We start from the raw sequence: 18,793 nt of genomic DNA on the forward strand, positions 1-18,793 counted from the left end.
TTGTTGAATCGACAAACTTCAATTGAATAAACTTTTGTCGAAAAGCCGCATTTTTAACAGTGCAGACATGTCGAATTTGAGAAATGTCGAATTTGAAAAAGTCGAATTTGAAACGTCCGTTTTTTTGTCGAAAAGTACTGTATTGCATTGTCGAATCCAATTCGACATGTTTTTTGTGTCGAAAATGGCCCGTTTTTCGACATTTGCGGCAATTCGACCGCAATTGCATATACCCCATACAGTGTAAACTACACAGTCAGCAAGACTACTTATCTCTCCAACAAATCAAACTGGAAAGAGAAAGAATTTTCAAGATTCCAGTCATCACAAAAGTCCCAGCTCAGCTTTGGAGTGGACGCATATATGAAAAGTATGAATACAATGGAGTGTGACTGGCAGCCATATTTGTTTCCCCTCAGGGAGATTTTGGAAAAGGAGATAATGACTTGTAGGAGGAATGCGAAGAAAAATAACAGTGTGAAAGGTACTTATGTGAAGAGAAAAAGGCTCTGAGGAATTGCTACTTTGAAAACAGATTATTGCAACAGAAAAAACTTAGAGTAAGTAAGCAGGAACAGACCCTTGTGAGAACAGGCCATGTTGCAGACTTCCGGTGATACCCTCTGTGAGTTCTGCTTGTGTTTCTCCATTCCACAGCATGGCCAGATCGCACTGTATTTGTGACTTGGTATTTTACTGAATTTAGACCCTAGGAAGAGGGCTGGGGGCAACAGCAGCTAATTCAAGCTGGGCGGTGTCTTGGAGCAGGACTGGGAACACTTAGGAGCTGATTCGGAGTCCTGCTGCGACCACTGTAGCATGTTGTCCCATAGTGCTAATGCTGGTATCAGCCCTTCCCCTGGTGTACAGCTGTGCCTCTGACTGCAAGGACTGAGACGCTCACTTTGAACATCTGCAGATTCTGTAATACAGCCTGGTGCAGAGCCGACGTGACCCGCTCAGCAAGGCGATGCAAAGCAGGGAGGTGCCAGGATGCAGAGGTGCTCTCCCTGCTCTGCAAACCTGTGCTGTACAAGACCGTTGCTGCTGTGCCTGTCACACTTTATGACAGGTAGCGGCGCCAGCAGCTGTGTGTGTGGATACGGTGCAGCATCAGTCTCCCCCCCTCACCCTCGTTACAAGACTGCAACAAGCTGTTCCCCCGTTGCCCCGCAGCACCTCATATTGCAGAGGCCAGTAAGCCCCGGAGTCATCACAGCCGTGCTCTCCGGCCCAGTGACCAGCTATGCAAGGCAGCACTGTGGCTGCTGTGGGCAAAGACAGGCAGCGCCGGAGCCACAAACACGGCATCCCCAGCGGGCGGTCGCTGCTTTGAGCACTGCGCTTCACTTCACTTCACTTCAGGTCACTGGGCAGTGGAGGGCATGGGGGTGCAAGCAGGTTGGTTAGCATAACCACAGAGACTCCGGGATCTAGGTTACCACGCCAGTCTGTACTTCAACATGCATCGGATTGAGGAGGCAGCAGCAGCGAAGAGTGGGACGCAGGCATCCATTTAGGTTCCGGGAGGTGAGATCACAAGGGACTTATTAGTAATTCTGTGTTCTGTCTCAAGCCCCAATGTTCTGCCAACTCAATGTGTCACCACACCCTGTGCTGTCACTGTGTCACCTGCCCCCCCCATGTTCTGTCACTGTGTCACACCCCTCTGTGTTTTGTCCCAGCCATTGTGTCACCCCCCCACGTGTTCTTTCACTATCAGCCAATACCCCCCGTCTTCAGTCCCAGCTACTGTGTCATCCGTTTTGGGGTTTTTTTTTTGTCCCAGTCACCATGTCACCACTCCTTTTGTTCTGACCCAGCCTTGGTGCCAGCCCCCTGTGTTCTGCCAAGTCACTGTGTCACCCACCCTCTGTGGTCTATACCAGTCACTATGATAACCCTCCTCTGTATTCTGTCCCAGTCACTGTGTGACACACTCCCCCTCTGTGTTCTGTTCCAGTCACTGTGCCACCCCCGTCTCCCACATCTGTGTTCTGTCCCAATGTGTCATAATCTGATGCAGGACATGAGCCAATTGGAGCATGCACACTGGCAGCCAATCAGGAGTGGCTGCAGGGGCTCGAAAACAGCGCCACAACGTTTAAAGGGAATTTCTGTGTGTGGCATAATGTGTAAGGGACATTACTGTGTGTGACATAAGGTGTAGGGGGAATTACTTTAGACAATGTGTATAAGGGGTACTACTGTGTGGCATAATGTGAATAAGAGCCACTACTGTGTGGCATAATTTGAATTGGTGGTACTATTGTGTGGCCACGTCAATTCCTTGTGAGACTACACCCCTTTTTTTGTGTCGAGAAGTATGGGAGGGAGGTCAAAAATTTACACCCTAGCACCGGCCCTGGCCTGGCACATATTTAGACACATCCATTAGACCCACCATGGAAACTTGGACCTACCTTGCATCATACAAAGAGCAGAGCGGGTCATTCTAACCCGTTCGCACGCTGCAGTTTTTCGCAGCGGTGCAAACGGGTCAGAACTGCGAATGCGCAGCGGCCGCAATGCACAGGCGCGTCGCTGCCAGGTGACGGGGAACGCCAGGCAGTGACTGACCTAATGAGGATTTCGATCGCAGCAGCGATCGCAAGGTGACTGACAGCAGGAAGGCGTTTCCGGGGTGGCAACTAACTGTTTTATGGCAGTGGAGAGGAAAACGCAGGCGTGTCCAGGCGTTTGCAGGGCGGGTGTCCGACGTCCATTCCGGGACCGGACAGGCTGAAGTGATCGCAGTGGTTAAGTTCAGAGCTACTCAGAAACTGCACAAAATGTTTTTGAACAGTTCCCCTGCACAAGCGTCCGCACACTTGCACAGCTAAAATACACTCCCCCCATAGGCGGTGACTATCTGATCGCACGGGCTACAAAAAGTTGCAGGAATGACCCCCGGAGTCTCCAGCCCGAGTCTGCAACAAGTTCAGGGACATGCCAGCGACACTCCTGTAATACACCCATAAAATAGACCACCTCCATGCGTCTGAGTAGCCACATCCCAGCAGTGGTTGCCACAGTAAGTGGAAACGTGTGTGCGCTTATGTTTTTGGGAGTAGCGATGGAGGATATATCTTTTTATATTACATTGCCCATTTTTGCACAAACAGCATCCATGCCAGAGTGACACAGAAAAGTGTTTTACAGGTGTGTTTCTTACCGCTTCTCAGCTTCATTCCTCCCTCATCCATCTTACCTACTGCAGCAGGAGATACGTAGCGTGGCTCTGGCAATTATTACCAGCCGTTCATATAGCCCCACACCAACCACAAATCTCTCACGTAACCCAGCCCTGGGACAACTTCTCATTAACAAAAACAATTAGACCAAAAAACGGAGTATACCAAACCCCATTTTAAAACAAAAATTATCATCATTACCATATTAATAAAAAAATAAAAATAGTCAAACACTATTTCTATCCCACCTTCTGGCCAAGCAATGCAGGTACACAGAGGTCCCCAGTCTGACAACAGGTCTGTACTTCTCCTTTCCTTGCAACCAGAATAAAATGTAGGCGGTATTTAGTATATGGACAGAAGGGTCACCCTGCAGCATATAAGAAGTGGAAGCAATAACGGGCAGAATCACAATGGAGCGGGTGGTGGATCGGCAGGGCCAGAGAGGAGAGCTGGACGATTTAACCAACTTCTCTGAACAACCGATTTCAAGTGTTTTGAAACAAATAGTTGTCATTTGCTCCCATACATTACTAAATTCCAACCAGCCAGAATGGACAGATGGTCTGTCAGATAATTATATAGTGTATGCCCAGCTTAACATTAGTATTGAAGGGGGGACGACGACGACGAACGCTTGTTTTCGATGAAGTGAATAAAAAAAAATATAGAATATGATCTGCTTCAACAACTGGATATTAAGAAGAAAAAAAAAAAAAGTTTCAGATTTCCAAATATGTTTAATGAAATAAATGAATTACTAAGCCCATGTAGGAGTGGGGTCTGAGCCACAGTAAGGTACATAAATCAATGTTCCGCATCATGTGTCACAATTACCCTTTATACATAAAAAGCACCAGAGCAGCCGTCACCGATCCGGAATTCCCATAGCCGTAGTCAGGGGCGGTAAGAGCAGCGTAATGCTATAATTCAGTTCCTATTTACAATGCGATCACTAACACAAGATGTGTTGGTTTGCTAAGCTAAATGGGACTTATATGTACTAAATATAATTATACAACACGCGGGAGGCGGTGATACATTACTCGCGTGATACATGAAGGTATAGTTTTTAGAAAATTTAAAAAGAACAAACAAAAACTAGAAAACAATGGATGTTTATTCACATAGAACCTCATAACGTGCATGGTCGGTGGGGGGCTACAGAACATTCTGCGAGCACTTAATTGGCTGCCAGAGATCCCAGAGCACTTCCATAACGAGATAATGTCCACGCTCGAGGAGTTTACCAATAAAATAAATCCCAGCTTTCCCAGGGGAGCACATAAAACTGTACTACTTGATGTACTTCTCCATGAACTTCTTGTGGAACTCGGAGCGCAGCGTGTCATTCACAAAACGCTTGTCTTTTTTCATTTCATCGACCCCTTTGGCGCAATTCTTAAACACCACGTCATCATCCCACCTGAGAGAAACAGAGAGAGAGTGTCAGCAGGTGCAGTGTAAGTCACATTTAGGCGTCCTGTGCGCTCACACGTCTCATTACACTGAGCGCCATAGTGCCGGTCACAAGGGTCAGTTTTGCTCTTTTGCGTAGAGGATCCCTCACTGATCCCGATCTACCGGCTCTGACGGCCAACTGACAGTAGCCATGTGCTGACAATAATGGGCCGGAGTTCGGCGGTTGTGCAGGATGACTCAAGGCGTTTTTTTTAAAGGGGCAATTACTTACAAGACAAACCCATGCCTTGTAAGTGATTGACCCTTTAAAAAATAAAATTTTACTCACCGGTAAATCTATTTCTCGTAGTCCGTAGTGGATGCTGGGAACTCCGAAAGGACCATGGGGAATAGCGGCTCCGCAGGAGACTGGGCACAACTAAAGAAAGCTTTAGGTCACCTGGTGTGCACTGGCTCCTCCCACTATGACCCTCCTCCAAGCCTCAGTTAGGATACTGTGCCCGGAAGAGCTGACATAATAAGGAAGGATTTTGAATCCCGGGTAAGACCAGCCACACCAATCACACCGTATAACTCGTGATACTATACCCAGTTTAACAGTATGAAATACAACTGAGCCTCTCAACAGATGGCTCAACAATAATAAGAATTTACTTACCGATAATTCTATTTCTCGTAGTCCGTAGTGGATGCTGGGGACTCCGTAAGGACCATGGGGAATAGCGGCTCCGCAGGAGACTGGGCACAAAAGTAAAGCTTTAGAACTACCTGGTGTGCACTGGCTCCTCCCCCTATGACCCTCCTCCAAGCCTCAGTTAGGATACTGTGCCCGGACGAGCGTACACAATAAGGAAGGATTTTGAATCCCGGGTAAGACTCATACCAGCCACACCAATCACACCGTACAACTCGTGATCTAAACCCATTTAACAGCATGATAACAGAGGAGCCTCTAGAAAAGATGGCTCACTACAGCAATAACCCGATTTTTTGGTAACAATAACTATGTACCAGTATTGCAGACAATCCGCACTTGGGATGGGCGCCCAGCATCCACTACGGACTACGAGAAATAGAATTATCGGTAAGTAAATTCTTATTTTCTCTAACGTCCTAAGTGGATGCTGGGGACTCCGTAAGGACCATGGGGATTATACCAAAGCTCCCAAACGGGCGGGAGAGTGCGGATGACTCTGCAGCACCGAATGAGAGAACTCAAGGTCCTCCTCAGCCAGGGTATCAAATTTGTAGAATTTAGCAAACGTGTTTGCCCCTGACCAAGTAGCAGCTCGGCAAAGTTGTAAAGCCGAGACCCCTCGGGCAGCCGCCCAAGATGAGCCCACTTTCCTCGTGGAGTGGGCTTTTACTGATTTAGGATGCGGCAGTCCAGCCGCAGAATGCGCCAGCTGAATTGTGCTACAGATCCAGCGAGCAATAGTCTGCTTAGAAGCAGGAGCACCCAGTTTGTTGGGTGCATACAGGATAAATAGCGAGTCAGTTTTCCTGACTCCAGCCGTCCTGGAAACATAAATTTTCAAGGCCCTGACTACGTCCAGTAACTTGGAATCCTCCAAGTCCCTAGTAGCCGCAGGCACTACAATAGGTTGGTTCAAGTGAAAGGCTGATACCACCTTAGGGAGAAACTGGGGACGAGTCCTCAGTTCTGCCCTATCCATATGGAAAATCAGATAAGGGCTTTTACATGACAAAGCCGCCGATTCGGATACACGCCTGGCCGAAGCCAAGGCCAATAACATGACCACTTTCCACGTGAGATATTTTAGATCCACTGTTTTCAGTGGCTCAAACCAATGTGATTTTAGGAAACTCAACACCACGTTGAGATCCCAAGGTGCCACTGGAGGCACAAAAGGGGGCTGAATATGCAGCACTCCTTTTACAAATGTCTGAACTTCAGGTAGTGAAGCTAGTTCTTTCTGGAAGAAAAATCGACAGAGCCGAGATCTGTACCTTAATGGAGCCTAATTTCAGGCCCATAGTCACTCCTGCTTGTAGGAAATGCAGAAAATCAACCCAGTTGAAATTCCTCTGTTGGGGCCTTTCTGGCCTCACACCAAGCAACATATTTCCGCCATATGCGGTGATGTTTTGCAGTTACATCTTTCCTGGCTTTAATCAGCGTAGGAATGACTTCCTCCGGAATGCCCTTTTCCTTTAGGATCCGGCGTTCAACCGCCATGCCGTCAAACGCAGCCGCGGTAAGTCTTGGAACAGACAGGGCCCCTGCTGCAGCAGGTCCTGTCTGAGCGGCAGAGGCCATGGGTCCTCTGAGATCATCTCTTGAAGTTCCGGGTACCACGCTCGTCTTGGCCAATCCGGAACCACGAGTATTGTTCTTACTCCTCGTTTTCTTATTATTCTCAGTACCTTTGGTATGAGAGGCAGAGGAGGGAACACATAAACCGACTGGTACACCCACAGCTATCGCCTGAGGGTCCCTTGACCTGGCGCAATATCTCTCTAGTTTTTTGTTTAGACGGGACGCCATCATGTCCACCTGTGGCCGTTCCCACCGATTTACAATCAGTGTAAAGACTTCTGGATGAAGTCCCCACTCTCGTGCCTGCTGAGAAAGTCTGCTTCCCAGTTGTCCACTCCCGGAATGAACACTGCTGACAGTGCTAGTACGTGATTTTCCGCCCATCGGAGAATCCTTGTGGCTTCTGCCATTGCCATCCTGCTTCTTGTACCGCCCTGTCAATTTACATGGGCGACTGCCGTGATGTTGTCTGACTGGATCAGTACCGGCTGGTGTAGAAGCAGGGGTTTTGCCTGACTTAGGGCATTGTAAATGGCCCTTAGTTCTAGAATATTTATGTGTAGGGAAGTCTCCTGACTCGACCATAGTCCTTGGAAGTTTCTTCCCTGTGTGACTGCCCCCCAGCCTCGAAGGCTGGCATCCGTGGTCACCAGGACCCAGTCCTGTATGCCGAATCTGCGGCCCTCCAGAAGATGAGCACTCTGCAGCCACAACAGCAGAGACACCCTGGTTCTTGGAGACAGGGTTATTAGGCGATGCATCTGAAGATGCGATCCGGACCATTGGTCCAACAGGTCCCACTGAAAGATTCTGGCATGGAACCTGCCGAAAGGAACTGCTTCGTAAGAAGCCACCATCTTTCCCAGGACTCGCGTGCAGTGATGCACCGACAGCAGTGATGCACCGACACCTGTTTTGGTTTCAGGAGGTCTCTGACTAGAGATGACAGCTCCTTGGCTTTCTCCTCCGGGAGAAACACTTTTTTCTGGACTGTGTCCAGAATCATAGCCAGGAACAGTAGACGTGTCGTCGGAACCAGCTGTGATTTTGGAATATTCAGAATCCAACCGTGCTGGTGTAGCACCTCCTGAGATAGTGCTACGCCTACCAACAACTGCTCCTTGGACCTCGCCTTAATTAGGAGATCGTCCAAGTACGGGATAATTAAAACTCCCTTTTTTCGAAGGAGTATCATCATCATTTCCGCCATTACCTTGGTAAACACCCTCGGTGCCGTGGACAGTCCAAACGGCAGCGTCTGGAATTGGTAATGGCAATCCTGTACCACAAATCTGAGGTACTCCTGGTGAGGATGGTAAATGGGGACATGCAGGTAAGCATCCTTGATGTCCAGGGATACCATGTAATCCCCCTCGTCCAGGCTTGCAATAACCGCCCTGAGCGATTCCATCTTGAACTTGAATTTTTTTATGTATGTGTTCAAGGATCTCAAATTTAAAATGGGTCTCACCGAACCGTCCAGTTTCGGTACCACAAACAGTGTGGAATAGTAACCCCGTCCTTGTTGAAGAAGGGGCACCTTGATTATCACCTGCTGGGAATACAGCTTGTGAATTGCCGCTAGCACAGCCTCCCTGTCTGAGGGAGTAATCGGCAAGGCAGATTTTAGGAACCGGTGGGGTGGAGACGCCTCGAATTCCAGTTTGTACCCTTGAGATACTATTTGAAGGATCCAGGGATCCACCTGTGAGCGAGCCCACTGATCGCTGAAATTTTTGAGGCGGCCCCCCACCCTACCTGGCTCCGCCTGTGGAGCCCCACCGTCATGCGGCGGACTTGGAAGAAGCGGGGGAGGACTTTTGCTCCTGGGAACCTGCTGTTTGTTGCAGCCTTTTTCCCCTTCCTCTGCCTCTGGACAGAAAGAACCCGCCTTTTCGACGCCTGTTTTTCTGGGTCCGAAAGGACTGTACCTGATAAAACGGCGCCTTCTTAGGCTGTGAGGGAACATGGGGTAAAAAAAAGGTGATTTTTGTTACTTACCGTAAAATCTCTTTCTCTGATTCCATCTGGGGGACGCTGCGCCATTACTTGTGGGTTAGAGGTGTGTGGTTGTGGAGTTTGGCACAGAACTATTAAAACCTGACTCCTCCCCCCTCTAACCCCTCCCATCTCCTTCCTGCCTAGCCAGTACCTCAGTTAACGTTTAGCCAAGCCAAAGGAGATAGATCAAAGAAAATTAACTGGTTAAACCAGACAAACATCTGGGAGGGATCGCAGCGTCCCCCAGATGGAATCAGAGAAAGAGATTTTACGGTAAGTAACAAAAATCACCTTTTCTCTTTCATCCATCTGGGGGACGCTGCGCCATTACTTGTGGGATTTCCCAAAGCAAGCTAATAAGAGGAGGGAGACGGGGACGGCATAGCCGTCTTTAATATACGACGCGCAACAGAGGCAGTCTCCAAACCAAAAGTATGAAAAACGGTAAAACTTTGTGAAAGTATGGACCGATGACCAGGTCGCCGCCCTGCACAGCTGCTCAATAGATGCGCCACCGCGAACAGCCCAAGAGGCTTCAACAGCTCTAGTCGAATGAGCCGTAATTGAGTCAGGAACCGAAACATTTGAAGACACGTACGCCTGTCTGATGGCCGAAGTTACCCAACGGGCCACAGTGTTCTTGGAAGCCGGCCCACCTCGGTTGGGAACATCAATCAATACCAACAAGGTATCCGTACGACGGAAAGACTCCGTGCGAGACAAATAAACACGCAAGGCCCGAACAACATCCAGGAGGGCCAAATGGAAGTTCTCCCCGGGAGAATACGACGGAATAAATGCTGGAAGGACATTGTCCTGATTTAAATGGAATGCTGAAACAACCCTTTGGAAGGAAAGAAGGCTTAGTCCGCAGAACCACCCGGTTCTCATGAAACACTAAAAAGGGCGGCCTGCAAGAAAGGTAGGCCAACTCAGACACTCGTCTAGCTGAGGCAATAGCCAAAAGAAAAACAACTTTTAGTGTAGTTCTACAGATTCTAAAGGCTCAATTGGAAATTTTTGAAGGGCCGTAAGGACCAAGTTTAAATCCCAGGGAGGAACAAAAGGTGGTTGATTCCGAAGTACTCCCTGAAGGAATGTCTGAACCTCTAGAATGATCGCTAGTTTCTTTTGAAAAAGAACCGACAAAGGCAGAAACCAGATCCTTCAGTGAAGAAAGCCTCAGACCCTTCGAGGCCCTCTTGAAGGAAAGATAGCAGGCGAGGAAGTCAAAACAAATGCGGAGTCAAGCCCCGCTTTTCTCACCAAGCAATGTAAATATGCCATACCCTATGGTAAGTGCCAGAAGTCACCGGTTTCCTAGCCCGAATCATCGTCTGCACAACAGAACGAGAAAGACCTTTTGCTTCTAAAATGTTGGAGACGAAAGGGGTCTCCGACGATCATGCTGCGCAGAAGAGTGTACCACTGTCGGCGCGGCCAATCTGGAGCCACCAAAATTTATTGCGAGACCTTCTTGCCGAATGCGTTGAAGTAGACGTGGAATCAGCGGAATTGGCAGAAACACGTAACCCAGTAGAAACTGCCACGGGGCTGTTAGAGCATCGATCAGAAACACTTGAGGATCCTGAGTTCGCGAGCCGTAGTCAGGAAGCTTCTTGTTGAGGCGAGACGCCATTAGGTCTACGTCGGGCATTCTCCAGCGGGCCGCTAGAGAGAGAAACACCTCCTGGTGAAGTTCCCATTCTCCCGGATGAATCGTGTGACGACTCAAAAAAAAAAAAAAAAATCCGCTTCCCAGTTCTCGAATCCTGGAATGTGAATTGCGAATATTACTGGAACCCACCGTTCCGCCCACGTGAGAATCTGAGCGACTTCTCTCATGGCGGACCAGCTGCGAGTTCCTCCCTGTTTGTTGATGTAAGCCACTGCTGTGGCATTGTCGGACTGCACACGAACTGGATGACCCTGTACCATGGTCTGAATCTGAAGGAGTGCATACCGGATTGCCCTCAATTCCAGAATGTTGATCTGTAATTTCGACTCGTGACTGTTCCAGCGCCCCTGGAAGTGATGAGTCTGGAACACTGCTCCCCAACCGCTGAGGCTTGCATCCGTGGTGACCATCATCCAAGACCAAACCGTGAACGGCGCTCCTTTTCTCAAATTGTGACTTAGAAGCCACCAGCGAAGCGACTGACGCGTCTTTACCGACAATTGGATCAACTGCAATTCGAGACGTGGATCCATCCGAGTCCAACAGCCGAGAATCTGAGCCTGGAGAGGTCCGGCATGAAATCTGGCGTATGGGACTGCCTCGAAGGAAGACACCTGCATGCATCTGAGGACCGACACTACCTGTAAGTGCAACAGGGTCCGGATTCTGGACTGCAGATCCTGAATCTTGTCCGTAGGAAGAAACACCTTCTGGCTGTTGATGTCGAATAAAAGTCCCAGAAAAATCATTTTCTGGGAAGGGAGTAAAAACGACTTTGGAAAGTTGATTATCCATACGAATGACTGCAGAGTCTCTAACGTTAGACGCAGGTTCTGATTGAGAATCGCCTCTGACGGGGCCTTGACCAACAGATCGTCCAAGTATGGAGTGATGTTGACCCCCTGACAACTGAGAACCACGACGACATGACCCATGACTTTTGTAAATACTCGAGGAGCCGTGGATAGACCAAAGGGAAGAGCCTGAACGGAAAATGCCACGGATCGACTGCAAATCTCAGAAGAGATTGATGACCTATCCAAATAGGAACATGTAGGTATGCGTCTTTTATGTCAATTGAAGCCAAACATTCCCCTGGCTCCATGGCGGCGATTATTGAGCGAATGGATTCCATCTTGAATTTTTGGGTTGAGAGATACGGGTTGAGAGCTTTTAGATTCAAAATGGGTCGGAACGAACCGTCCGGTTTGTCCATGAGAACAAGACCCGAGTAAAATCCCCGATCTCTCTGTTGAGCGGGAATTGGAAGAATTATACCATTCTGTAACAGAGTGGCTGTTGCATGAAGAAGAGCTCGACGTCTGGAGGGATCGCTCAGAAGAGTGACGAACAGACGATATGGGACTGGTTTCTAACATATATCCCCTGGATATGACCCCCGTCACCCAGCGATTACCTTAACTGTAGTAACCGAGCTCCAACCGTCACTGATCCGTCATGCAGTAGGTTTGTCGGCAGGTTTACTGGTCTACGAGTTGCCTGTGTTCCTCTACCTCTGAATGCCCCTCTTCGTGGGTACCTGGAGAAGGCACGAAAGGAATGTGAATTACCTCTGCCCTGTGTACGAAAGGACCGAAACCTTGTAGTCTTCGGTTTCTGAGGAGCAACTGGAAGAAAGGGCTTTTTTTTTTTTTTTTTGTAGTATCGGAAATACTCTTCTTTATTCTGACCCAAAGAGAAACTCACCTTCAAAAGGGCAGTTTTGAGTCAGAATCGGCATTCCAAACCCGAAGTCAAAGAGACCGTCTTACGGTCACGGTCAAGGCAGAAATACGGGATTGTAGCGCAGCCGAATCTCACAAGGCCTTACCCACATAAGTAAGAGCCTCCGAAATCTGTTCTGCTAATTGAATGGTTTCCGATGGATCGTCATACTGCATTCCAGATACGACCTGTGCCAGCCAGTCATCCGCGGCCTTGAGGACCCAAGCGTCAGCTAGAATTGGGCGTAGAGAAACACCTTATAAAGATAACATAGATTTAATTATTGTTTCAATCTTCCTATCTGTAGGATCTTTCAACGTCAAAGACTATATAGAAGGAATAACTGTAGCTTTCGCTAAATGTGAAATAGGAGTATCTACCCTTGGGGCTGTTACCCAAAATCTTGTATCCTCCTCTGCAAAAGGATATAGAAATTTCAATTTTTTTTTTTTTTTTTTGGGGGGCTTGGAAAGGAGAATCCGGCTTAAGCTAGGGCTTCTTTAAAATATCCGCAAAATGTGAATCAGAGGGAAAGACAGTAACTTGTCTTTTCCGTCTTTTGAAAAAGGCAGAGGAAGACCCCGCTATCTCCGAATTCTGAATATTAAGAGTCTGTCGGATGGCTTCTATCAGCAATCTAACACCTGAGCTAGTAGAAAAACGCCTCATCTTACCAGATCGAAAACTCGTCCCACTCTGGATCTACTTCCCCATCCTCCAAAGGGGATGTTTCCAACTACTCCTCCGGAAAAGATATAGTGGCCGTTTTGTAGCAGAACTACTGCTGGCAGGGTTTAAAAATTTGTTTAGAGATTGAGCCCATATTTTAAGCCCATAGAGCCATGGAGGCATAGACTGATCTGCGGAACTTCCCTGCTGGTCTGCCACAGATGCACCAGAGCATGAAGCACAGGGGGGACCTGCGTCCGGGCTATCCTTCGCTAGCTATGACCCATATTGTGAGCAGGAAAAATAAACCACCGAGGCGGTCTTACCCTTTGTAGATTTGTCTGGCTTATGGTCATAATTAATTAATTAATTTAATCTTTTTTAATGAAATAGAAAATGCACTACAAATGAACAATAAACTCAGTCAAGTAGTGAACAGTACTTTGAATTATTCAATGTATATTGTAAATAAACTGTGAATTATACTGTGCCATGTATATTATATATTGCAAAAATTACATCCCCTCAGAGTATAGAATGACACAATGTAAATATACTGTGAATTATACTGTGCCCCAAAATATACTTGCTGTTTTGAGCCCAACAAGTGTTGCAAGTGCTGCACAGCGTCCCCCGTATTGCCTCTGGAGAAGATGGCAGCCGGAGCCCTGTATACGCTGGAGGGGAGAGCGCGCGTGGCCGTGCAGGGCGGGAATCCGTCCCTTCGTGAAACAAGGAAGCGCTCAGTTCAGTAGGCGCTGCAGCCGGAAAAGTCCGCGGCTCCCGCGCACCGGCTTTGTTCGGGTAGCGGTTCCCCGGGGAGTGACTCACCACTCTCCCGGACTAGCCAGAATAGATAGTAGCAGGGATAAATTAAGCCCTCGCTACTGCGCGCCACCGCTCACCTCCGGAGAGAGGCCTGGGGGGAGGAGGTGGGGGAAAGAGATAGAGAGGAGGAGAGTATTTAATAAAGTTAAATATAGAAATACAGATATAGGAAGGATAGACCAATACTGTCAGAGACAGATTGTGTCTATCCTGTACCTCCTCACTGCCGACTTCTCAGAGACAGGAATCCAGCCCCAGTGACCGAAGTGTGGTGGCTTCCAGCGGCAGAACAGAGTGGGAAAAAGCTAACCCCACTCTAATAGTACCTGCCACCTGTATACAGGGACTAGGCACTCCAAGTAATAAAATAATAAAATACCTAACTAAAATCTTAGAGAGAAAAAATCTGTGTCTGTACTCCACAGGCACAAAACTAAAACTGAGGTACTGGCTAGGCAGGAAGGAGATGGGAGGGGTTAGAGGGGGGAGGAGTCAGGTTTTAATAGTTCTGTGCCAAACTCCACAACCACACACCTCTAACCCACAAGTAATGGCGCAGCGTCCCCCAGATGGATGAAAGAGAAATAAGAATTTACTTACCGATAATTCTATTTCTCGTAGTCCGTAGTGGATGCTGGGGACTCTGTCAGGACCATGGGGAATAGCGGCTCCGCAGGAGACAGGGCACAAAATTAAAAGTTTGACCACTAGGTGGTGTGCACTGGCTCCTCCTATGACCCTCCTCCAAGCCTCAGTTAGGATACTGTGCCCGGACGAGCGTACACAACAAGGAAAGGATTTTGAATCCCGGGTAAGACTCATACCAGCCACACCAATCACACTGTACAACTTGTGATCTGAACCCAGTTAACAGCATGATAACAGAGGAGCCTCTGAAAAGATGGCTTCCAACAATAACCCGATTTTTTGTAACAATAACTATGTACAAGTATTGCAGACAATCCGCACTTGGGATGGGCGCCCAGCATCCACTACGGACTACGAGAAATAGAATTATCGGTAAGTAAATTCTTATTTTCTCTGACGTCCTAAGTGGATGCTGGGGACTCCGTCAGGACCATGGGGATTATACCAAAGCTCCCAAACGGGCGGGAGAGTGCGGATGACTCTGCAGCACCGAATGAGAGAACTCCAGGTCCTCCTTAGCCAGGGTATCAAATTTGTAGAATTTTACAAACGTGCTCTCCCCTGACCACGTAGCTGCTCGGCAGAGTTGTAATGCCGAGACCCCTCGGGCAGCCGCCCAAGATGAGCCCACCTTCCTTGTGGAGTGGGCATTTACAGATTTTGGCTGTGGCAGGCCTGCCACAGAATGCGCAAGTTGAATTGTGCTACAAATCCAACGAGCAATAGTCTGCTTAGAAGCAGGAGCACCCAGCTTGTTGGGTGCATACAGTATAAACAGCGAGTCAGACTTTCTGACTCCAGCCGTCCTTGAAATATATATTTTTAAGGCTCTGACAACGTCCAACAACTTGGAGTCCTCCAAGCCGCTAGAAGCCGCAGGCACCACAATAGGTTGGTTCAGGTGAAACGCTGATACCACCTTAGGGAGAAACTGAGGACGCGTCCGCAGTTCTGCCCTGTCCGAATGGAAAATCAGATATGGGCTTTTGTACGATAAAGCCGCCAATTCTGACACTCTCCTGGCCGAAGCCAGGGCCAGTAGCATGGTCACTTTCCATGTAAGATATTTCAAATCCACCGATTTAAGTGGCTCAAACCAATGGGATTTGAGGAATTCCAAAACTACATTGAGATCCCACGGTGCCACTGGAGGCACAACCAGGGGCTGTATATGTAGCACTCCTTTGACAAAAGTTTTGACTTCAGGAACTGAAGCCAATTCTTTTTGGAAGAAGATCGACAGGGCCGAAATTTGAACCTTAATGGACCCCAATTTGAGGCCCATAGACAATCCTGTTTGCAGGAAATGTAGGAATCGACCCAGTTGAAATTCCTCCGTCGGGGCCCTCCTGGCCTCACACCACGCAACATATTTTCTCCAAATGCGGTGATAATGCTGTGCGGTCACTTCCTTCCTGGCCTTAATCAGGGTAGGAATGACTTCTTCCGGAATGCCTTTTTCCTTCAGGATCCGGCGTTCAACCGCCATGCCGTCAAACGCAGCCGCGGTAAGTCTTGGAATAGACAAGGTCCCTGCTGAAGCAGATCCCTTCTTAGGGGTAGGGGCCACGGATCTTCCGTGAGCATCTCCTGAAGTTCCGGGTACCAAGTCCTTCTTGGCCAATCCGGAGCCACGAGTATCGTTCTTACTCCCCTTTGCCGTATAATTCTCAGTACCTTGGGTATGAGAGGCAGAGGAGGGAACACATACACTGACTGGTACACCCATGGTGTTACCAGGGCGTCCACAGCTATTGCCTGAGGATCTCTTGACCTGGCGCAATACCTGTCCAGTTTTTTGTTGAGGCGGGACGCCATCATGTCCACCATTGGTTTTTCCCAACGGATCGCAAGCATGTGGAAAACTTCTGGATGAAGTCCCCACTCTCCCGGGTGAAGGTCGTGTCTGCTGAGGAAGTCTGCTTCCCAGTTGTCCACTCCCGGAATGAACAATGCTGACAGTGCTATCACATGATTTTCCGCCCAGCGAAGAATCCTCGCAGCTTCTGCCATTGCCCCCCTGCTTCTTGTGCCGCCCTGTCTGTTTACGTGGGCGACTGCCGTGATGTTGTCCGACTGGATCAACACCGGCTGACCCTGAAGCAGAGGTTTTGCCAGGCTTAGAGCATTGTAGATCGCTCTTAGCTCCAGTATATTTATGTGAAGAGACGTCTCCAGGCTTGACCACACGCCCTGGAAGTTTCTTCCTTGTGTGACTGCTCCCCAGCCTCTCAGACTGGCATCCGTGGTCACCAGGACCCAGTCCTGTATGCCGAATCTGCGGCCCTCTAACAGATGAGCACTCTGCAACCACCACAGAAGAGACACCCTTGTCCTTGGAGACAAGGTTATCCGCTGATGCATCTGCAGATGCGATCCGGACCATTTGTCCAGCAGATCCCACTGAAAAATTTGTGCGTGGAATCTGCCGAATGGAATCGCTTCGTAAGAAGCCACCATTTTTCCCAGGACTCTTGTGCATTGATGCACAGACACTTTTCCTGGTTTTAGGAGGTTTCCGACAAGTTCGGATAACTCCCTGGCTTTCTCCTCCGGAAGAAACACCTTTTTCTGAACAGTGTCCAGAATCATCCCTAGGAACAGCAGACGTGTCGTCGGGCTCAGCTGGGATTTTGGAAAATTTAGAATCCACCCGTGCTGTTGCAGCACTACTTGGGTTAGTGCTACCTCGGCCTCTAACTGTTCTCTGGATCTTGCCCTTATCAGGAGATCGTCCAAGTAAGGGATAATTAATACGCCTTTTCTTCGAAGAAGAATCATCATTTCGGCCATTACCTTGGTAAAGACCCGGGGTGCCGTGGACAATCCAAACGGCAGCGTCTGAAACTGATAATGACCGTTTTGTACCACGAACCTGAGGTACCCTTGGTGTGAAGGGCAGATTGGGACATGGAGGTAAGCATCCTTGATGTCCAAGGACACCATAAAGTCCCCTTCTTCCAGATTCGCTATCACTGCTCTGAGTGACTCCATCTTGAACTTGAACTTTTGTATGTACATGTTCAAAGACTTCAGATTTAGAATAGGTCTTACCGAGCCGTCCGGCTTCGGTACCACAAATAGTGTGGAATAATACCCCTTTCCCTGTTGTAGGAGGGGTACCTTGACTATCACCTGCTGAGAATACAGCTTGTGAATGGCTTCCAATACCGTCTCCCTGTCGGAAGGAGACGTTGGTAAAGCAGACTTCAGGAACCGGCGAGGGGGAAGCGTCTCGAATTCCAACCTGTAACCCTGAGATACTACCTGCAGGATCCAGGGGTCCACCTGTGAGTGAGCCCACTGTGCGCTGAAATTCTTGAGGCGACCCCCCACCGCACCTGAGTCCGCTTGTAAGGCCCCAGCGTCATGCCGAGGACTTTGCAGAAGCGGGGGAGGGCTTCTGCTCCTGAGAGGGAGCTGCTTGCTGCAGTCTCTTACCCTTTCCTTTGCCTCGGGGCAGATATGAATGTCCTTTTGCCCACTTGTTCTTATGGAAACGAAAGGGCTGCGGCTGAAAAGACGGTGTCTTTTTCTGCTGGGAGGTGACCTGAGGTAAAAAGGTGGATTTTCCGGCTGTTGCCGTGGCCACCAAGTCCGATAGACCTACCCCAAATAACTCCTCCCCTTTATACGGCAATACTTCCATATGCCGCTTGGAATCCGCATCACCTGACCACTGTCGCGTCCATAAACTTCTTCTGGCAGAGATGGACAGCGCACTTACCCTTGATGCCAGAGTGCAAATATCCCTCTGTGCATCTCGCATATAAAGAAATGCATCCTTTAAATGCTCTATAGTCAATAAAATACTGTCCCTATCCAGGGTATCAATATTTTCAGTCAGTGACTCCGACCAAGCCACCCCAGCACTGCACATCCATGCTGATGCGATAGCTGGTCGCAGTATAACACCAGTATGTGTGTATATACTTTTTAGGGTATTTTCCAGCCTCCTATCAGCTGGTTCTTTGAGGGCGGCCGTTTCTGGGGACGGTAACGCCACTTGTTTTGATAAGCGTGTGAGCGCCTTATCTACCCTAGGGGGTGTTTCCCAGCGCGCCCTAACCTCTGGCGGGAAAGGGTATAATGCCAATAACTTCTTTGAAATTAGCAGTTTTTTATCGGGGGTTACCCACGCTTCATCACACACTTCATTCAATTCATCTGATTCAGGAAAAACTACAGGTAGTTTTTTCACACCCCACATAATACCCCTTTTTGTGGTACTTGCAGTATCAGAAATATGCAAAGCCTCCTTCATTGCCGTGATCATGTAACGTGTGGCCCTACTGGAAAATACGTTTGCTTCTTCACCGTCGACACTGGAGTCAGTGTCCGTGTCGG

At 48.6% G+C, this 18,793-nt stretch overlaps 1 protein-coding gene across 5 annotated transcripts in view; it reads right to left on the reverse strand.

The window, feature by feature from the left end:
• Positions 1-4,296: 4,296 nt before the first annotated feature.
• CWC15 (CWC15 spliceosome associated protein homolog) overlaps positions 4,297-18,793 on the reverse strand; it is a 40,418-nt gene continuing 25,921 nt past the window's right edge. For all 5 annotated transcript variants that reach the window (XM_063951469.1, XM_063951468.1, XM_063951467.1 and 2 more), the window contains exon 7: positions 4,297-4,620. In XM_063951469.1, coding sequence (XP_063807539.1) covers positions 4,491-4,620 — 130 coding nt within the window. In that variant the 3' untranslated portion in view covers positions 4,297-4,490. The remainder of the gene's footprint in view (positions 4,621-18,793) is intronic.

This window comes from Pseudophryne corroboree, chromosome 2 (genome assembly GCF_028390025.1).
Source record: "Pseudophryne corroboree isolate aPseCor3 chromosome 2, aPseCor3.hap2, whole genome shotgun sequence".
Taxonomy (NCBI): Eukaryota; Metazoa; Chordata; class Amphibia; order Anura; family Myobatrachidae; genus Pseudophryne; species Pseudophryne corroboree.